Source organism: Pectinophora gossypiella, chromosome 3 (genome assembly GCF_024362695.1).
Source record: "Pectinophora gossypiella chromosome 3, ilPecGoss1.1, whole genome shotgun sequence".
In the NCBI taxonomy this organism is placed as follows: Eukaryota; Metazoa; Arthropoda; class Insecta; order Lepidoptera; family Gelechiidae; genus Pectinophora; species Pectinophora gossypiella.
The window spans coordinates 1,424,607-1,447,182 of record NC_065406.1 but is presented as its reverse complement, the minus strand read 5'-3'; the positions used below and the strand labels follow the sequence as shown (position 1 = coordinate 1,447,182).

General features: G+C 38.8%; 1 protein-coding gene and 1 long non-coding RNA gene across 2 annotated transcripts; one reads left to right on the top strand and one right to left on the bottom strand.

Moving 5' to 3' along the window:
- Nucleotides 1–31: 31 nt before the first annotated feature.
- Nucleotides 32–22,462, top strand: LOC126382207 (116 kDa U5 small nuclear ribonucleoprotein component). The gene is made up of 16 exons (XM_050031978.1): nucleotides 32–331; nucleotides 583–812; nucleotides 1,640–1,891; nucleotides 2,935–3,192; nucleotides 3,690–3,931; nucleotides 4,841–4,974; nucleotides 5,388–5,574; nucleotides 7,030–7,170; nucleotides 7,774–7,986; nucleotides 14,108–14,243; nucleotides 15,503–15,701; nucleotides 16,371–16,513; nucleotides 18,292–18,428; nucleotides 19,261–19,381; nucleotides 20,547–20,739; nucleotides 22,229–22,462. Exons 1-16 carry the CDS (start codon nucleotides 141–143, stop codon nucleotides 22,383–22,385), a joined length of 2,934 nt encoding a protein of 977 aa, XP_049887935.1. The 5' UTR covers nucleotides 32–140; the 3' UTR covers nucleotides 22,386–22,462.
- Nucleotides 12,050–13,361, bottom strand: LOC126382252 (uncharacterized). Its single transcript, XR_007569047.1, has 4 exons — nucleotides 12,854–13,361; nucleotides 12,618–12,732; nucleotides 12,289–12,509; nucleotides 12,050–12,211 (listed from the first exon to the last, which is right to left on the bottom strand). It is a non-coding gene; the product is annotated as an uncharacterized LOC126382252 (long non-coding RNA).
- Nucleotides 22,463–22,576: the final 114 nt, after the last annotated feature.

Here is a 22,576-nt window from a genome sequence, read left to right as displayed (position 1 = left end):
AATTAAAAACAATAATTTTGAGGTTATATATCCGTCAAACGAATTGTCCTAAGCGGCATTTGTTTTGATTTGCGATTTATTGGTTTTATCGAATTTCAATTTGTTTTGTCGATATAAAACGTTGGTGTGCTAAGTTCAAGATGGACGGGGATTTGTATGATGAGTTTGGGAACTACATTGGGCCGGATTTAGAGTCGGATTCTGAAGATGAGCAGAGCGTGTACGGTGGGGACAATCGGGACGCTGATGAGGATGCTATGGAAGAAGATGAGGACGCGGACGCGGAGCCCGAGGTGGCGCCTATGTCCGTCGTGCTACATGAGGACAAAAGGTCTGTAAAATGACGTGATTTGGATTAACTTTAATGTTATAACCTATTCTGGGCGTTTATACAGTTCCTTTTTTATTTGTGTGAGTTAAAAGTGTTAAAATTGTACAAACCGACGAGAATGAATCACACACAGGTCGCTTTTGGTACCTTCGCAAGTAGCTAAATTACTTTTTAAGTTTACAAACAACAAAATCATGTGTTAAATACTGTGAAAATGCCCAAGAAATTAATGATTTATAAAATGATAACAGGTACTACCCACAAGCAGTGGAAGTGTATGGTCCAGATGTAGAAACCGTGGTTCAGGAGGAAGACACACAGGCTTTGGACAAGCCGTTGGTGGAGCCGATTAAACACAAGAACTTTCAAGTGCAAGAACAGCAGCTACCAGAGACCAAGTACGACATGGAGTACCTTGCTGATATGCTGGATAATACAAATTTGATGAGGAATGTCACACTCATGGGACATTTGCATAATGGTATGTGGTTATAATGCTAGTAGTAAAAATGTATGTAAGTAATTATGTTTGTGACTTGCAATAAATGAATATGAGTCTGTTTAAGAAATGTGGAATGGAGTGGGTATACTATACACCTACTGGGGATCCAGGAGTGATGCTAAATTATGTAATGTTGTTTGTTATATTAAAACACATTTTATTGATTCATCTAAACAGATACTTATAGATACATGCTAATAGAAACTAGTTATAATTATAGTTATAACTAGTTATAATACACATTATGCATGTGACTAGCTATAAGAGAAACTATGACTAGTTATAATTATACTTACAACTAGTTTCTATTAGCATGTATCTATAAGTATTTGTTTAAATGAATCAATATAATGTGTTTTTTATATAACAACATTACTTAATTTAGCATCACTCCTGGTTACTAACTAGTTATAATTATATTTATAACTACTATCTAATTATTTTAAGTTTACTTTGCTGTGCCCTAGCAGGGTCCATCATGAGAACCACATTGAACTCTTTAAAGTTTTTAATTCGATTTGAACAATTGCTAAACATGACAAAATAAGTAATCCATGGAAGAATGATTGTTGCTTTTTAACGAAATACATTTACTAATTAAGATTAAGAGAGAGCCATATCAATTAAAAGTTTAAAGACAAACTAAACACTGATTTATTTTCAATAGTATATACTAGATTTTCAAAATATGGTCTATGTAAAATTTAAGAAAAACAGTGCTTTTTTATGAAACTAAACCAAACTCAAAATTCAAATTTCACCTCGGATTCTTAAAAAAAAATAAACTTATCTTATTTTCTTTTCAGGCAAAACATCATTTGTGGACTGCCTAATGCGTCAGACCCATCCTGGCACAATAAACAATGAGACAACAATCCCTATGAGATATACGGACACATTATTTGTCGAGCAAGAGCGCGGAGTCTCCATCAAGGGTATGCCAGTCACTTTGCTGCTCAAAGACATCAAGGGAAAGTCTCACTTGCTGAACATCATGGACACCCCAGGTCATGTCAACTTTAGCGATGAGGTCACCGCTGCTTTGAGGATTTCTGATGGTAAGTTTGGTATTGTTGGAACTTCATTATTTATACCATAGACAAGTTAGCTATTAGTGGGCATCTAATTGACTAAGTGTTGTTAATAATAATGTTAGTTAGTACCTGTTGATCTGCCGAATTTACAATAAATAAATAATTAGTTATATTTCATCATCATTAATTTAAGAGTCACACTATTTAGAGCCAGAGGACAGGAGTCCTAGTACGGCTTTGAAATAGTCTACTCTGGGCGCCATCCCACTCGCGTCAGACAGAGTACTGCGGGCGGAAGGCAAGAGGGAAACCACTGCCATATTTTTCCCAAAAAAAAAATAGCATGGCTATACCGACAAGAGTATGGCTCTTAAATTAGAGATGATGATTTTTGCTACAGAAAATTCCACTTGATATTAGATAGATAGATAGATATAGCTTTTATGATGGACTTATTGTAACAATTTTTTTTTTATATTATCTTAGAATAATGGTCTGAATCATCCCTTTCTCTGTTCATCAAAGCTTTCGTTATGGTATCACCAACATCCTGTATAATAGACAAATTTCTGATACATTTTTATGTATAGAAAATATGTAATACCAATAGATATTTACAGAATAAAAATAATTTAAAAATTCAAACAAAGATTTATTCTAAAACAAATAAAAGGAAGTGTGTATCAAATATCTATTAAGTCCAGAATTAATAGAATAGTAATGAATTTTACAGAATATGAAGATTGAAGTTCAAATTTGGAATTTTGAAAATGTGAAAGAAATCAGTTTTTAAATATATATATTTTTTTTTTGGTCCCGGCTATTAGCCGTAAAAACACCTCCACCAACCCGCAGTGGAGCAGCGTGGTAGAGTATGCTCCATACTCCCTCCGGTTGATACAAATATACTTTATTGCACACAACATACAAAACAAGTTTTACACAAAACATAGACGAAAGATACAGTACAATCTGGTGGCCTTATTGCTAAGCGGCAATTTCTTCCAGTGGTAAAAAAGAAAAAAGAAACATTTATCATAATTACCTACCTACATTTTTCTCAACAGGCGCAGTACTATTCGTGGACGCGGCAGAAGGCATAATGCTGAATACTGAGCGTCTACTCCGTCACGCCGTCCAAGAGAGAGTGCCTCTCACACTCTGCATCAATAAGATTGATCGTCTAATCCTTGAATTGAAGCTACCGCCAGCGGACGCGTACTACAAATTGCGACACATCATTGATGAGTTGAATTCCATGTTGGAGACCAACCAGCCGCAGGATAATCCTGACGAACCGCCTATTATGTTCTCGCCGTTGCTTGGTAATTATTTTTTTTATCTAGTTTTTTTCGAGGCTTGAGCCACTCTTGGTGGTTATGCCAGTCTCATAGTTTAGAGTGTTTAATGATGATCAAATCATCACTTTACAAAAGAACACCATTACAGCACTACACCATGCTGTTCAGGGATTGTTATTCCTAAGACACACAGTACAGTATTTATACACAAGCCTTGCCGCTACGGATACTGGATCTGCCAAGACAACTTAATATTGTCGGGTTATTGACCATACAAACATTTTGAGAAGATAGATAGATAGATATAGCCTTTATTATGGACCTATTGTAACAATTCTTTTTTTTTTTTTTTTTGAAAAGAAAGAAAATGACAGGTGTAACTTGAAATAAATCAGTACCAATAGTTTATTTACTTAGTAAATGGAGGACAAGTAAGAAAAAAAAATACAGTTTTGTCTTTACATAGACCTCACATCTCAGTAGCGCCATCTAGTTGCAACAACGAAACCAACCCATTTCAGGTAACGTGTGCTTCGCGTCATCACTCTACGACGTGTGTTTCACCCTGGAGTCGTTCGCGGCGATGTACGCGCAGGCGCACCCCGACTCCGGCCTCCGGGCCAAGGACATGTCGGCCTGGCTGTGGGGCGACGTGTACTTCAACAACAAGACCAGGAGGTTCACCAAGAAGCAACCGCATGCTTCCGCCCAGAGGAGCTTTGTCGAGTTTATTTTGGAGCCCCTCTATAAGATCTTTGCTCAGGTATGTTCTTTTTCTTTTTAATACAATACAAGTAGTTAGAGAAGAGTAAGAGTTATCACTTCATCATCGCCAGCCCATGGCGTCCCCACTGCTGGGGCACGGGCCTTCCCTATGGATGGATAGGGAGATCGGGCCTTAAACCACCACGCGGGCCTATTGCGGATTGATGGTTATTAACGCCTGCTAATGCAGCCGGGACCAACGGCTTAACGTGCCTTCCGAAGCACGGAGGAGCTCGAGATGAAAACTTTTTTTTGTGGTCACCCATCCTATGACCGGCCTTTGCGAAAGTTGCTTAACTTCAACAATCGCAGACCGAGTGCGTTTATCGCTGCGCCGCCGAGCTCCTCCGAGTTATCACTTAATCGGTATTAAACCTTTAACCTCTGTGCCATGTCTGTCATAAGATCGATGACCTTTACCGTATTTTGTTGGAATGTGTCCGGAATTTAGACGTGAGAAGAAAGGTTTTTCGCTCTCAAGGTGTCATTTCTCTTGGTAACGGAGAAGTCAATTGCTGGTTGGCAGAGCCACTATCAAGTAAGGCTTTTAGTTTATACTATCTGGTTGACCAATCCTTTGCCTAAGGGATAGGTACACGAGCTATGAGGCTGGCATGATCACTCAGGGTGTTCAAAGCCTCGTTAAAACCTCGTTTTTTTTTTGTTTTAAGTTATTGTTGGAATACTTTTGCCACGCTCTTGTCAGTGTAGCATTCTCCATGCTACTTTTCTAGGAAAAAACAGGCCAGTTTTCTCTCTTGCCTTCCGCCCTGCAGTATTTTGTCTGACGCGAGTGTGGGTACTTAGTTCATCTTGCGATGGATGTACCTCTGAGTACCCCAATTGGGATATAGTTGTGACCTTATATTATATGCATGTATAGACCGTGTTTCAACCTACCCTGCAGGTGGTAGGTGACGTGGATGACACCCTACCAGCAGTTCTTCAGGAGCTGGGCATCCGGCTGACTAAACAGGAGGCTCGTATCAACGTGCGCCCGCTGCTGCGTCTCGTGTGCAGCAGGTTCTTCGGGGACTTCTGGTGAGTGCTACCCTACTGGCGCAAGCGGCAACAATGGTCTTCTTCTATCGTGTGGGTTGTGAGGTGGATTACCAAACCCATCAACCCTGGTGTCAGGGTTACTATTGAGCTGCCAAAGGCCCCTGACATGGCTCATGTAACGACTACGTACTTACATCAGTAAGTAGTAACCAGGACCAACGGCTTAGCGTGCCTTCCGAAGCACGGATCATCTTTCTTTCGGACAATCAGGTGATTAGCCAAACCCATGCCCCCACCGGGATTCGAACCCAGGATCTCCCAGCAAGAGTATGTAAGTTATATATTTTCTGATATTCCGGTGAGTATCTTTATTATAAAACGTAGGATTTTCCTTCCGTGTCTGTTTCGTGACAAATGACAACATTACTAAACCCAAATGTCCGTTTTCTCAGCGGCTTTGTGGAGCTAGTGGTCCGTCATGTCCCGTCGCCACTGGACGCGGCGCCGCGTAAGGTGGCCCACACTTACCGCGGCGCATCAGGGCCGCTGTATGACGACATGATCACCTGCGACCAGTCGGGACGACTAGTCGCGCACACCACCAAGATGTATCCCACTGACGACTGCACTTTCTTCTTGGTAAGTCGTTTTGGAAGCCCTGCTATGTACAACGCAGTGCAGCGTAAGGTGGTGCATACTTATAGAGGCGCCTCAGGCGTGCTATACAACCGGACGTCCATGATTCTTATGATAGCTGCACTTTCTTCTTTCTTCTTGGTAAGTCGTTTTGCACTTTTAGTGTGCTATGTACAACGCAGCGCAGCGTAAGGTGGTACATACTGAGAGTCGCCTCAGGAGTGCTTCTTCTTCTGTCGTGTGGTCTGTGAGGTAGATTACCAACCCTGGCGTCAGGGTTACCATTGAGCCGCCCCTGACATGGCTCATGTAACGACTAGTAACTCACATTAGTTAGCAGTAACCGGGACCAACGGCTTAACGTACCTTCCGAAGCACGGATCATCTTACTTTCGGACAATCAGGTGATCAACCTAACCAAACTAGGAATCACAAAGTGATTTTTGTGATGTGTCCCCACCGGGATTTGAACCTGGGACCTTCGGATCGTGGGCGCAACGCTCAAGCCACTGGACCACGGCGGCCGTCATGCAGGAGTGCTATACGGTCATGATTCTTATGATAGTGATCATCGCGCACACCACCAAGATGTATCCCATTGACGACTGCACTTTCTTCTTGGTAAGTTGTTTTGTACTTTTAGTGTAGCCTTACAACGCAGTGCAGCGTAAGGTGGTGCATACTCATAGAGGGTTCTCTGTTTTTACTCATAAAATTTTATGTAATAATTACTTGTTGTAATTGTTACTTGTCCTATTATTAGTTACGCATAGTATTAATTTGTCATAACTTTTTAAGCGTAATAATCAATGATCATAATGATTTATATTATAAGCATAAAAACTATACTCCGAATAAGAAAAGTTTTGACACAACTTTGAACATTTTCGAAACTTACCTTTTCCCTGGCTGCATTTAGTTCATGATTGAAACATTTTTATATATTTTGACACTATTTTATGCTGTTGGACATCGTTCAGTATACTTTAAGATAAACATGCTGGCGGCGTAGGGGTGGCCCCAGGGCCACCACAGTAGGTTAACTGTTATGCCTTGTAAAAATTATGACAAAACACTATTATTCTAAAAATGAATTATGGATACCTATTTATATGCGAATCAAATTTATACCAACAAATATTAGTCCAAAAACAAGTTATACCTAGCAAACCAGTATTCCTAGATGTTATTATGGGAAAGTACTATTACGCTAAAAAACGTTATGCCAAAAGGATTATGATAATTAAAATTATGACAAAAACATTTATGCATTTTAAGAGAATCCCCCGCCGCACCCTAACCTACTGTTACATTATGCCTTCTGATCTTTATGCATAATATCAATCACGAAGTGTGTCAGGATCGAAGCAAATGGAATTCCACAGTCTCTCGTTACCCCGGTGGTAAATAGGCGTGAGTTTATGTATGTATGTATATTTAGTTGTTGTTTTTTCCTAGGTATTAGCGCGTATAATGTCAGGCACGTTATATGCGGGGCAGACGGTGCGAGTGTTGGGGGAGAACTACAGCACGCAGGACGAAGAGGATTCACGGATAATGAACGTGGGCAGACTCTGGATATACGAGGCCCGGTATAAGGTAAGACTCTATTTATTTATAAAGTATAGTCATGAGCAATATAATGTTCCCACTTTAGGACTCTGTCGCACTAACATATTTGACATTTAGTGAGACTTATAGTTCAATTTGTCAAAAAAGTTAATGTGACATGGCACCAAAGTGTATACATATTAATGCTCGTGCGTGACCGTACAGCCACATCACATACATTAAAACATTTTTACATTTACAAGGTTACGGTATTGTGACTAATATATATGATAATTACGGCGTACATAACTTATACAATTAAAGGTAAGTATTTAAAAATAAAGTAAAATTAAAATTACACAGCAAACTTAAAAATTTGAAATATATTAGGTAAATATAAGTAATTAACATCTGTGGAGCTTTATATAATCTAGAATTTTTCTTATATATATTATTCAGCGGATCATGGAACACATCAAGATCTAAGATTTTGTTACAAAAAGTATTATATTCTTTAAAAGTTCTGGTTAGCGGGTCTTGAAGATCAAGATTCGTTTTACAGCGGAGGGTATAAAATATATTATATTATTTAAAAAAAATGCTTAAAAATAATATTATCAACTGTTTTGTATTATATTATGACATCTCCAGGTGGAATTGAACCGAGTGCCAGCGGGCTGCTGGGCGCTGATAGAGGGCATCGACCAGCCCATAGTGAAGACGTGTACCCTGGTGGCGGCGGAGGAAGACCAGGAGCTGCACACGTTCAAGCCGCTGCGGTTCAACACGCAAGCCGTCGTCAAGATTGCCGTCGAGCCCGTCAACCCCTCCGAGCTGCCCAAGATGCTGGATGGACTCAGGAAGGTAATAACATGGGGGTTGAACAGGCCTCCGTGGTCTAACAGCCTAGGCTCACGATCTGGAGGTCCGGGTTCGATTCCCGATGGGGACATTGTCGAAATCACTTTATGAGACTGTCCTATGTTTGGTAAGGACTTTACAGGCTTGAATCACCTGATTGTCTGAAAAAAATAGTTGATTCCGTGCTTCGGAGGGCACGTTAAGCCGTGGGTCCCGGCTATTAGCCGTAAAAATACCTCCACCAACCCGCAGAGGAGCAGCGTGGTGGAGTTTGCTCCATACCCCCTCCGGTTGATTGAGGGGAGGACTGTGCCCAGCAGTGGGACGTATATAGGCAGTTTATATACCTATTTTCTCATTGCTCGGGTAAATAATTATAAAAAAAAATGTTTCTCGATATTTGGATTCAGATTTAAATTATGAAATTCTGGGGGCCTACCGGCTAATTCGCCGAACTTCGGCGACTTGAAAACGATTCAGATAAATCGAAGTTCGGCGTTTGGTACCGGGTAATTTCCGATGTTCATTGCAATCTGGATGAAAATCAATCCATAGATAATAATAGACATATTAGAGGGGTGCATGATTGAACGAATGACTTTTGGTCTTGCGTTCCGTTGAGACATTTGGTAAACATTTAATATTTTATATCATTATGAAATTAAAAAATACGGACTAATTTTGTATGTTATTTTTATTAATTGATAATATTTTTAGTTAATCACTTTGTAAAGTCTTACAAATGTTTAAAACAAAAGGAAAATGCAACGACGGATTTTTCTTTTGCAACTGAAGTAATGAAACGCAAAAAAAAAAGAAAAATGACGTTATGTTATATCAGCTGACTTGAATTCGCGCCGAATGCAACAGTTTTATCTTCTCAGAATTTATACAATAACAACAATAACGAAAGAAATGTAAGTAAATTATTAATCTAGTAGTAGTAAGAAACAAGTCAAGAAAGAATAGTCACATAATGAACCTATTCATTGTTCAACAACTTAAATAGTTTGTTGGAAACTTGTAAATGTATCTTTTTGTTTTTCTAGATCACCGATTTACTACCTACTAGATCTAGAGAGTCGGAGGCTAGACATGGAAGAGCGACTTGTTTCAGCAGTCGACAAGCTGGCTGGCTACAGCTGCTGAAGCTAATAGCAAGGCCGCGGATATGCAGAGTTGCTTCGGCTGCTGCTGGAGGAAGTTAGGTGAAGACCAATATAAGGTAATTTACTCAAACTTATTAAAAATTGTATGGAATTGGAGCAAGTAGGAGAAGTTTATAAGGATCACGACACTTGGTGGTCTGTCACTTGGTGTCTGTCTGTGAGTTAGGACACTACATCCCTACGGGGACGCTACATCCCTATGTAGCGTAAAGATTGTACGTATGTTATATACCCAAATTTACCTCCTTGATCAGCATATTTTACTCCATACTATAGTAAGAATAAAGGCCAAAAATAAATATCCTTATACCTTTGTATGTGCTACTTTATTACATTCCAAAATATTTTCTTTACATTGTATTTCATTCCATTAGAGTCGGCTAGTGTTCCTAAACTTTTAATTCATGAAGGACCACTTTACAAAATTTCTGCCTTGCCGGGATCACCCAAATAAATAAAGTAATAACTAAAGGATTATAACTAGTCTATAAAGGTGTGCGTCAAGCTAGCGGCCTCAAAAAAAAAATGGGCACGAAAAAATAATTTGACCATACCAAAAAATAGTACTCTTATTGAAAAAAATAGTACCTGTTGTAAAAAAATTAGTACCATCACGGTTCTGGATTTATAGCCATGTTTTATTGCACTTGCTAGCTTGACGGTGAGCGAAATTTGGCGAGAGTTAACGACAAGGTCTTTCGCTTTCATTTAAACGCCAAAAAATAGTACCGAAATAGTACTCACCCCCTGCAAAATACCGAAATGAGTACTTCAACGGTTCCAAAGTTATAAAGGCAGTTCTTTGATCCCGCTAGCTTGACGTTTTGAAAATACCTATTATCTAGGGAACGCTTGCATACTTCAGTTTGTAACTAATGTCAATAAACTCGTATGAAATAGTACTCCCTACCATCATAATTTGGACCTGATTCTCTTTGTAGAAATATGTCAAAAAGTCATTATAACCTATGTCATACATTTATCAAGACAGGTACAGTCGCGAACAAAATTATTACACATGCTCAAGAAGAATGTTGTCAGATTTTAGTATTTTTTCCCCATTTTTGGGTAAAAATTGGTGAAGTGCCAGGGTTGTCAGATGAAAGTAATATCATTGTTGAAACTCTTTGAGTTATTCTACAAATACTACAAATTGTTTATTAACAAACACTTCGATCCGTAACAAATTGAACATGAAGGTATAAATTATAAAATAAAACAGCAGATTAAAAATGTATTATGATGTATTAAAATCACAGATTGTTTTCAATAAGAACTAGACCCATGCAGCCATTTTTTATTAAAATTATTGCATATGGGTGTATGCAATAGCAATTTTTTGTAATAGCAACACTCTGAAGTGCAAAGAAATGGTAGGGTAGACCTCCAAAATGGCAATACTGGCGATGGCAATACTTACGAATAAATTGTGAGGTTATGTAATTGTCTACGTGACTGTATCAACAACAAATGTATAGCATAGGTTATGATGATTTTTTAACATATTTCTACAAAGAGAATCGGATCAAAATTATGATGGTAGGAAGTACTATTTCATACGAGTTTATTGACATTAGTTACATACTGAAGTATGCAAGCGTTCCCCAGATAATAGGTATTTTCAAAACGTCAAGCCAGCGGGATCAAAGAACTGCCTTTATAACTTTGGAACCGTTGAAGTACTCATTTCGGTATTTTGCAGGGGGTGAGTACTATTTCGGTACTATTTTTTGGCGTTTAAATCAAAGCGAAAGACCTTGTAGTTAACTCTCGCCAAATTTCGCTCACCGTCAAGCTAGCAAGTGCAATAAAACATGGCTATAAATCCAGAACCGTGATGGTACTAATTTTTTTACTACAGGTACTATTTTTTTCAATAAGAGTACTATTTTTTGGTATGGTCAAATTATTTTTTCGTGCCCATTTTTTTTTTGAGGCCGCTAGCTTGACGCACACCTATAAAGACTATTACTAATGTACACGATAGACGTCATAAAAACTTTGTCATATTGTGACTGTTTATATTTCGCATGTATTTTATATGAATTAATGGATTTATTTATTACAGGTTAAAGAATATCAGCATGACGATTCTCAAGAACGAAGACACTAGAGAAACTAAGTTAAAATACTTAAGTAAAAACATATGTATTCAATAAACTTGTATGTAAATATTTAAGCTAAAGTATAAGTACTCCATTTATGTTATTTAAGTGAAGTTGTATTTAATTTAAATACTTAAGTTTGGTCATGTTATTTAAGTGAGTTTGTCTAGGGGTAACATTAAAGTACATTAAAGACAAAGCAACTAGATATCATTTTACCAAGAACTATTTTGAAACAAAAATAATATAGCATCACGCTTCTATTCCCGAAGGGGTAGGCAGAGGTGTATAGTATATTTATACACCCACTCCTTGCCAACTACTATCTAATAAAAAGATTTGTGTAGGTGTATTGATGAAGATGTTGGATGCAATTAACTTATATTTCCATATTATAGTAAGAATTGGGAACAATATTATATTTGTAGTATGTTCTAATTGATTACATTTCTTTGACCCCCCGCAGGGCTTTTTTGTCTATACTATTACACATTACAAATAGTCTAGTCCAATAAGGCCCCGCAAGCTTGTATTTATACAAAATAAATGGATTTATTTATTACAAGTTAAAGATAGATGGATAAACTACTTTATTAAGCATAATGGACACAAGATTAGAAAAATGTATCTACTTGAGAGATAGGTTGGTTAATGAGAGGGGTGCAATGAAACAAATTATGTAATAACACAAAATAAATAAATCTGCGTAATGAAAATAGTTTATTTGATGCCAATAAAGAAAGGTTTGTTGTATTATTGAATAACAAATCTGCCACTTTCGATTACACCACACTGACTTTGTAATTTACATTTTAAGGACCACACAAGTCCACTTAATGAACTTAAACATATTTAAATTAAGGAGATGTTCCTTCTGGAGGACGAGGAGCAGTCTAGCACTAACACTCCCATTGGATGCATCACAAATGTAATGCACATATCTCCATCACAAACCTGAAAATTAAAATATTTTTAGTGACTCAATCATAAGAATCAAAACAAATGTAGCTAGTTAAAGGTATGATTCTTACCAACATAACATGCAATGAATGGTAATACTTGCTATTGAAGAAGGCCTCTTCCCACTTGTGAGGTTGGGTAATGGCAATGTGTGTGCCGTGGATGCATCCAAGTACTCCAAGAAATCCAAATTTGTCATTAAAACCTCTGGAGACTTCTACATGCTCAGTTTTTATCCGAGGAAACTTGATATATTATCTCACGATTGCAGGCTGATTGAGGGCATTTGTCACTGTAATATATAACATACAGATATTATATTGGATTCATGTAATGTTGTAGTATAACTTTAATTATCAAAATATAAGGTAAAATATAACATAATATAGTAACCACCTACCTTAAAGTCGATTGCACAGTTGTAGAGCATTGGACCTCCAGATATGGTCCTAAGTCATGATACAAAGTCCGAAATGCATCTTTTGATAATCTAAAATTATTAATGTAGCTACTCTCTGAAACAAAACAAAATAGATAAGTATGAAATGAACAAAAATCGCTTCTAGTAAGTTCAGCAACTTTTCCTCTGTAAACACTTGAGCCACTTGTCAGAAATAATGTTATAAATAGATGTACCTGTGAGAAGTATATACTGGCTTTTCTCTCGAAGTATCCTGCAATCGATTTGCTCAAGATTCTGAAGACATTTTCTTCCGCAGCAGCCCATAAAACGACTATCTCCATGACACTGTATTTAGGTATTTAAACACGAAAATCCACGCCGATATCAATTTTATATTGATTAAGATGTTCCTAAAATTTGTCGCCCACCGTAAATAGCTCCTAATATTGTTGAAAAACAGTGAAAATAAGAAATTAAAATTGATCACGGTTACTGAAAAGTGCCCGGCTTCAACTGACACTTCCAATGGGAATCGGCTTCAGGCGCCGAACTTCGATTTTTTACGCGGTAGCGATTTAGTGTCAAAAGTATTGAAATCATTCGTTCAATCGGCTTGCCGAACTTCATGTGACGTCACGAATCGGGGATCGCCATCTTGGCTGCTTACGCGGTACGACAGAATCAAATCGATGTTCGATTTGCTCCAATCTGAATCGGCTTCGTCTTAGCCGGTAGCCCCCCTGATCACTAAATAAAGACAGATCGAAAGGTGACGAAAAAAGGTTTCCTTTTTCTATTTAACTGGTTTATGAATTTTAATAATGAAAAGTGTAATAATAAGTGCGACGTTCTGTCTTGTTTTTCTTTGACGTCACAGTGTACTTTTTCAAACAAATTCCATAGTAATGTCGCGTTTTGACTATCTTCAGAACCCCGATACCGACCCCGCCGGCGTGGTCGACGATTTCTCTCATTCAGCGCATATCGCTATCGACCCACTAGGGTCGATTAATTCTTTCAAATATTCTTCTTTCGATTCGCGCCCAAATGGCTCCCTCAGGCCTGTTGTCTTAAATTTTGTACCGGGTGAGAACCTTCACCGCTCCCCATTTGTCCGGCCAAGTAGTTAATGCCATCTGCGGCAAATCTACAATAAGCCAAGCCAAAAAAAGTGGTTTGACTAGTTGAAAACTACCCTACTCTGTGGTTGAGAACCTGAGCAGCCGATTTGTTCATCTTACTATACCACTTCCAGGCCTTTTAATGCTGTGCGAAGTGTATCGTCAGGGACATAGTATTTTTTAAAAATTTATTTGGGAAAACAAACAGTTACATATTATAATGTTACAAATTGTAATAGCTTAAAGCAAAATTTATCTTAACATGCAACCAACCACATTATCCACAGCTTATGTATACAGTTTACATTTTTAGGATCTCGTTAAGATACTTAACTTATTGCCATGTCCTTATTGCATTGTACGTAGGTGAACAAGTCGTACCCGCTGCTGTCGACCCGCGTGGAGGAGAGCGGCGAGCACGTGATCCTGGGCACCGGCGAGCTGTACCTCGACTGTGTCATGCACGACCTCAGGAACATGTACTCCGAGATCGACATCAAAGGTCAGCTCTATACAATAAAGAATCCACCATCATCAGCCCATAACGTCCCCACTGCTGGGGCACGAGCCTTCCCTATCGATGGATAGGGAGATCGGGCCTTAAACCACCACGCGGACCCAGTGCGGATTGGTGGTTATTAACGACTGCTAATGCAGCCGGGACCAACGGCTTAACGTGCCTTCCGAAGCACGGAGGAGCTGGAGATGAAAACTTTTTTTTTGTGGTAACCCATCCTATGATCGGCCTTTGCGAAAGTTGCTTAACTTCAACAATCGCAGACCGAGCGCGATTACCGCTGCGCCACCGAGCTCCTCAATAAAGAATACTACGTCTAATTTAAGAGCCACGCTCTTGTCGGTGTAGCATTCTCCATTCTTATCTATCAAAGGCCAATTCTTTCACTTCCTTAAAAGACATGACGTTCACCTTCTCTTTAATAAGTTACTGAAGTCTAGTCTTAAATGGCCGAAAGTCGTTAAGAAGTAAGAGAGAGCGCGCGGACTGTCTGTCTCGCTTGCACTAACTTGTTATGCGACACACGGTTACAATGAGATTTTTGTTTGGAGAGTTCGGGATGTGGCTATTGTCCAACAAACAGAATGACAACAGGACAGAGATATAGTACATCGCCTAGTGCGGAAGAGACAAGAGATGTTTCTTTTTTTACCTTTGATGGGTTTGCTCTTGGCCCTAGACGTGCCCGAAGGCCTGTTCACTCTGGCCTTGAAAGTACCCAAGTTCTTTCTAAGTTTTCATCTTTCCGATCTTTAGTGAATAAATATAACACTATGATTTTGCAGTTAAACGCTGCGCAAAGGGTTATAGTGTAAAAATATAATAAAAAAAAAATATGTTTGTTTAAATACACTGAACTGTCAAAATTTAAGAACACTCAAGAAATAGGGAGTTTTTACCCTCATTATAAATATGTTGCCTTTTCGGTCACTCCGTATTTCACTGTCTCGCTCTCTCCGTTTACCGTTTATTGAGTGCCAACTGCGTGTTCAATTTTGTCTCATAAATGAAAGCGGATTAATTCCGGCGTTTTATTGAATACACTGGCGACCCAAATATGACTGTTCCTTACTGCGATACAAAGTTGATTTTAACTGTCTTATTTATTACTGACGTAAGTGAGTAGTCGTTACATGTTTATCAGGGGATTTTGGCGGCTCAATAATAACCCTGACCAGGGTTGATGAGGTTGGTAATCCACCTCTCAACCCACACGAGAAAAAAACTATCTTATTAACTTCCAGTGGCCGACCCAGTGGTATCATTCTGCGAGACAGTAGTAGAGACATCCTCACTGAAGTGCTTCGCGGAGACGCCCAACAAGCGGAACAAACTGACCATGATAGCGGAACCATTAGAACGAGGGCTGGCGGAGGACATCGAGGCCGGAGCCGTGTGCGTCACGTGGGACAGGAAGCGGCTAGGGGAGTTCTTCCAGACCAAGTGAGTACACTTCTACGTTAAAAAGGGGGGTTAAAATGGCCACATCGAAGCAATTCATCTAAGAAAGCAATGTTCGCAGTAGGTATTGGTCGTACCAACCCCGGGAAGCACTCACCTATTGCCCGGGCTACTCGCGCGATTAACGAAATAGCTCATGAAAACCCGGACACAGATTTATATACATGTTCGTTGGCGGAATTCACTAATATCAGTCTAAAGTATTTTAGTAAATAGTTAGCATACATTGTCGATTTGGTTTGTCTGTAATGACTATGTATATGTGAAATAAATAAATAAATGTTGCAATTTGACATTTGCGCATATAAAAGTAAGTGCGCTGTAGATGATTAGGCAGTGCCGCCTGGCTAGAGTCGCTCACCGGGCCCGCGGTTGAAAATAAAGATGGCTGCCCTGCGCGAGGTGAGGGGGTGCGCGGGGAGAGGGCCGAATGTACCAAAGACGCGTTAGGGCGGTTCGCCACCGTCGTGAAGTAAAATTATTTATTAAAATAATACAAATGTGCTCCGCATAAGTAACAAAAATCCTATTAGGTTGAGCCGTCGTCAACATGCGCAGTACAACAAATGTCAAATAGCAATATTGCTGTTAACTTAATTAGATGATGTCTACAGGAACTAGCGTCATTATGACATTTGTACATGTTTCTAGATACGACTGGGACTTGCTAGCGGCGCGGTCTATCTGGGCGTTCGGCCCCGACTCCACCGGACCTAACATCCTGGTGGACGACACGCTGCCCTCAGAGGTCGACAAACACTTGCTGGCGTCCGTCAAAGACAGCATTGTACAAGGTATGTTGTTACTATGCTGTACTTTAAGAAAACTTAATATGAATGTCGTAGAAACCGAGACAGGGACTGAAGATTATGACCTGTGCCGTGTTTATCAAAACTTACAAATCTACACGTTTACAAACTACAAGTTACTCACAAGTACGTGTAAATTACGTTTATCAAAAAAAGTAGAGGGATTGTAAAATATATTTGTGAAACAAATATTGAAAGTTCTAACAATTTCTATTCTATTTACATGTGTAAGTAGTTTTGATAAAAACATTCTTGTAATAATGAAAATTTTTTGTGTAAGTTTTGATAAACAGGGCATAGGGCATATATCGTGTTCCAAATACAAATGAACGCTAATATCCTATACATGTTCATATTATATTTTAGTTATCGTTTCTCAGATTTTGAATTTAGAACTAATTTAGTACTCTGCTTAACTTAGTTCTAAATTCAAATTCTGACACTTTATAATATTATAGAGAAAGCAGTTTAGAATTTTCAATTAGCTGTCTTCAAAAAAGAAGGAGGTTATCAATTCGATCAGTATGTTTAAAGGGTGTTCGAAAACTTTGAGGGGCGATTGAGGCCAAGATTCTGAGTTGATATCAAGTGGAATTTTCCGTCGCAAAAGTATGGAACTGAAAATAATTAAAAAAAAAACAAAAATTTTCATGAATATTCAGACTGAAAATTCCACTTGATATTAATTCAGAACAATCAGCTGAATCATCCCCCTCAGTACTCGTTACGGTGTCACTAACACCCATACCTACTTGTATGGCTACCGCCACCGCATGTACTTGTGCGGAATGTAAGTGACATCGTAACAAATACTGAGGGGGATGATTCAGCTGATTATTCTGAGTTAATATCAAGTGGAATTTTCCATCGCAAAAGTATAGAATTGGAAAAAAAATTAAAAACTAAAAACAGATCATGAATTTTGCGACGAAAAATTCCACTTGATATTAACTCAGAATTATAGTCTGAATCATCCCCCCGAGTATTCGTTACGATGTCACTAACACCCTGTATAATTTTGTTGGAATTTTCAGAATATTTTATATGTTAGTGTACGTGTGCCCAATTTCTTTGGTGTATGTATGTATATCACCATCCCACTCGCGTCAGAGTATTGCGGAGCGGAAGGCAAGAGGGAAACCACTGTCCTATTTTTCCAGCAGGCTCTTATATTAGTGACTAGATGACCCGGTGAACGTCGTATCACCATATGTATTTTAGAGCCTTATAAAGGCATTATCAGAGCACCTAGCATAGGGCGAAAATGTATTGAAACGTCACTTAAAACGTGTGCATAAAACCTATCATGCTAGGTACTCAGATAGTCTAAGTATCGGCCCCATAGTGTGCGGAAAAAGTGGGTAAATCACGTACACATGTTCAGCATAATGTTCATAATTATTTTGTATGTCACATAAGTCACGTTATGAGATTTTTCCCGGCAATTATTCTGATTTTCGCCTTTTAAACCTTCCCTAGACCTCCACAAACATTTCAATACCAAGATAAGGTAGATCCGTTCAGCCGTTCTCGAGTTTTAGCGAGACTAACGAACAGCAATTCATTTTTATTTATTTATATAGATGACGATGTACGGTCACGAGCATTAATATGTATACACTTTGGTACCATGTCACATTACTTTTTTTTTAAAAATTTAACTGTAAGTCTCACTAAATGTCAAATATGTTAGTGCGACAGAGTCCTAAAGTGGGTACATTATATTGCTCATGACTATGTATATTATGTGTGATGTGTTCCAGGTTTCCAATGGGGCACGAGGGAAGGGCCGCTGTGCGAGGAGCCGATCAGGAACGTAAAGTTCAAGATCCTCGACGCGGTGATAGCGCAGGAGCCGCTGCACAGGGGCGGCGGGCAGATTATACCCACTGCCAGGCGGGTGAGTGGAGTTAGAGGGAGATGGAGAATCTAGTGTATCAAACGAAGCTCGATATTCGAGTCCGTTTGTTGTTTAGTGAGTCATAAATCACAAATGCGCCTATACAGGGTTTAAGTGACCCCACACCGAATACTGAGGGGGATGATTCTGAATATCAAGTGGAATTTTCCATCGCAATAGTATGAAATTGAAATAAATTAAAAATAAAATCCGCTTGATATTAACTCAGAATAATGAACGGAATCATCTCCCTCAGTATCCGGTACGGTGTCACTAACAGCCTAACACCCTGTATACGTTCCACTGCTGCGCCTACGCCCCCCCCCCCCCCAAATGGAGGGTATGGAGCATACTTATCACGCTGCTGTTTGGGCTAGTAACCCGGAACCAACGGCTTAACATGCCTATCGAAGCACTAAACACAAGATTCAGCCACCAAATTTCGACAATGTCTCCGTCGGGAATCGAACCAGGATCTCCAGATCGTGCGTGAATCTAACGCTCTCGGACGGTCAACGGAGGTATTTTTCCAAAGAAACATTAAAGAAGGTCGTTATTTAATATTTTACTAGAGCTAAAGCTTTACCCTAGAGGGTAAATGTCCAAAAAAGACGCAACTTTCTCTAAATTAAAAAAAATACAATCAAATTCGCGTAATCTAGCATAGGAAACCCGTATTGTTTTACCTGAAGACCTCATATTCTTATAAAAAGAATTTAAAACGTTATTACGTGTAGCGGAAGGTATAAAAAGCAATAAATAAAACTCCCTAAATCTCACGTCCCACTAGCGCGCTCTAGCGGCGGTCTGTACCACCTCATCTTATCCTCAGGTGGCGTATTCAGCGTTTCTTATGGCAACCCCGCGGCTGATGGAGCCCTACTTGTTCGTGGAGGTGCAGGCGCCGGCCGACTGTGTCTCTGCTGTGTACACTGTGCTGGCTAAGAGAAGAGGTAAGGAATATCAGTGTTGCCCTCTGGGTAAATTTTCACTGAACCCTGGGCTTTTCTGGTGAGCTGCGGCACCCGTATACCTTTATGTTTTCCAACTAAATATTAATGTTAATGTGTGTATATTTTAATGTTATAAATGTATATGTGTGTCGTAGGTTTTACCTGAATAAACTTTATTATTATTATTATTTTATTTTTGAATATAATAGAATAAGAATATAGATAATACAGGGTGTTAGTGACATCGTAACGAATACTGAAGGGGATGACTGAGACCATGATTCTGTGTTAATATCATGTAGAATTTTCCGTCGCAAAATTCATGATTTTTTCATAGTTTTTTAAAATTATTTTTAATTCTATACAGTTGCGGTGAAAAATTCCACTTGATATTAACTCAGAATAATGAGCGGAATCATCCCTCTCAGTATTAGTTACGATGTAACTAACACCGCGTACAAGTACATACGGTAGCCATACAAGTAAGTATGGGTGTTAGTGACACCGTAACGAATACTGACCGGGATGGTTCAGACAATGATTCTGAGTTGAAATCAAGTGGAATTTCGTGTCGGAAAATTTGTGATTTTTTTTTGTTTTTTTAAATATTTTCTGTTCCATACTTTTGCGACGGAAAATTCCACTTGATATTGATTCAGAATCATGGTCTGAATCAACCCTCAAAGTTTTCGTTACGATGTCACTAACACCCTGTATACAGTCTTCGATTGTTGAAGTTAAGCAACTTTCGCAAAGGCCTGTCATAGGATGGGTGACCACAAAAAATAAAGGTACGGCAGGCACGTTAAGCCGTTGGTCCCGGCTGCATTAGCAGTCGTTAATAACCATCAATCTGTACTGAGCCCGCGTGGTGGTTTAAGGACCAATCTCCCTATCCATCCATAGGGAAATCCCGTGCCCCAGCAGTGGGGACGTTAATGGGCTGATGATGATGATGATTTGAATCATATTATGTTATATTGCTTCTCTTTATTTTGATCAGAATAAATAAATTTTGGATATGTCTGTTATCCATGAAATTAGTTAAACGAAAAGACAATCTGTACAGCGCCATCTATATTGTTTTAGAGGAACAGCTTGGAAATACCATCAATGATGGTATTTTTTTTATAAGTTTTTTGAGATGATTTTATGTTTTTCACAGGTCACGTAACACAAGACGCGCCGGTCCCCGGGTCGCCCCTGTACACGATCAAGGCGTTCGTGCCGGCGATAGACTCATTCGGCTTCGAGACGGACCTGCGCACGCACACGCAGGGACAGGCCTTCTGTCTGCAGGTGTTCCACCACTGGCAGATTGTCCCCGGCGATCCCTTGGACAAGAGTATCGTTATCAGGTAAGATTTTTTTTTAATTATTATTTTTTTAGTTTTTTTATTTATTATATTATTGTTTATTGAGAAAACCAACAGCTTACCATTAAATTTTAACAGTGGTAATGGTGTTTATACATTGGCCAATTATAGGTTTCCCTAGAGTAGTAGTACTTAATATTAATAAGAAGAGGGACAGTAGACCGCATAATACAAAAATAATAGGGTATTTTTACAGAACAAAAATATATAAAGAATAATGAAAACAATAAACGTCGTCACTAAAGAAGATAGTACCCGAAACAGAACCTTATATGCAGAGTGGATGGTCTAAAAAAAAATTTATTTTTTACCTTTGATGGGTTTGCCCAAACTTGCCCTAAGGCATTGACGAGGCCTAAGACGGAGCGAGCTCGCCCAGAATGTGCCTGTTCACTATGGCCTTGAAAGCACCCGGGTTATATGCATTCGGAAATACAGAAGACGGCAGAGAATTCCACTCCTTAGCAGTGCGCATAATGAAAGACGATGCGAAGCGCTTTGTGCGAATAGTTGGGATATCCACCAATTAGGGATGGAACCCGGTAGTACGTCTGGAAGTCTGCAGATAAAAGGGGGATGGTGGAATGAGCTCGTGTAGATCGCGAGCACACTCCCCGCCATATACTACCCGTATATGGTAGTTTCGAACTAGTCAAATCAGTTACTTTTTACTAAACGTCAAAACACGAAATTACTATGGAATTTGTATGAAAAAGCAACCTGTGACGTCATAAAAAAACGTGTCAATGTCGCCTTTTTTTTCTTTTGCCCCTTTGTGGGTCAGGCTAAGATCATAAGACCATGCTGCCTAGTCTTCAGTACATGAATGTCGCACTTATTATTACATTTTGCTTTTTTAAAATTCACAAATAACTTAAATAAAAAAAAAGAAAACGTTTAGATCTGTCTTTATTTAGTAAAAATCAGAATTTCACAATTTTTCTTTGATCCAGGACACTAACCAATTCTAATTCTTAAATCCTTAAACCTAGTTTTGTAATACCACAACACTGTATAGGCCTATTAAGTTAGGTTGCAATTTGAACACGTTTTCATATGAATTCGACTCGTGTGCACGAGTATGCAGGAACAATCCTACCTAACTAACCTTCTGTGTATTATGGGAGATCATACAAATGCGACCCGACTGGCCAAAAAAATAAGCCAAATCGTAATTTGGTAAGATATGAGAGTTTTTGAAGTGAATGGTATGATTTATAAAGCGCTGGCACCAGCCAGCGGGTTTTGAATTCTTGAAAATAAAAAAATAAAATGTTTTTTTTATAGCATAATATTTTTTTTACAACGAAACTGCTAGTATTATTCAGATCTTCAGACCTTATAATTTATTTTATTTTTAGCAGCTAGCTATAGTTATGGCTTTATTTGGTTTAACAGTGGTAATGCTTCTAGTAAATTAAAATAAGTGTAGTATAAGTGTAGTAAATTAAAATAATTGTTTTGTCCGCAGGCCCCTGGAACCGCAGCCAGCGACGCACTTGGCGCGAGAGTTCATGATCAAGACAAGACGACGCAAGGGCCTTAGTGAAGACGTGTCTATCAACAAGTTCTTCGACGACCCTATGTTGTTGGAGCTCGCCAGGCAAGACGTACAGTTGATGAATTAATTAATAATAAACCTTTGTCTATAGTGTGTATTTTAATATTTCATTCCACCAGTAATAAATGAAATAAGAAATTCTTATGCTGTTGTTTTAATAGTCGATTCCCACCCTATTTCGACATAATAAAAGTGGTTGTGTCTCCTAATGAGGCGACTGTGTTTTCGTAAAAAATCAAATAAATACCGTCGATTACA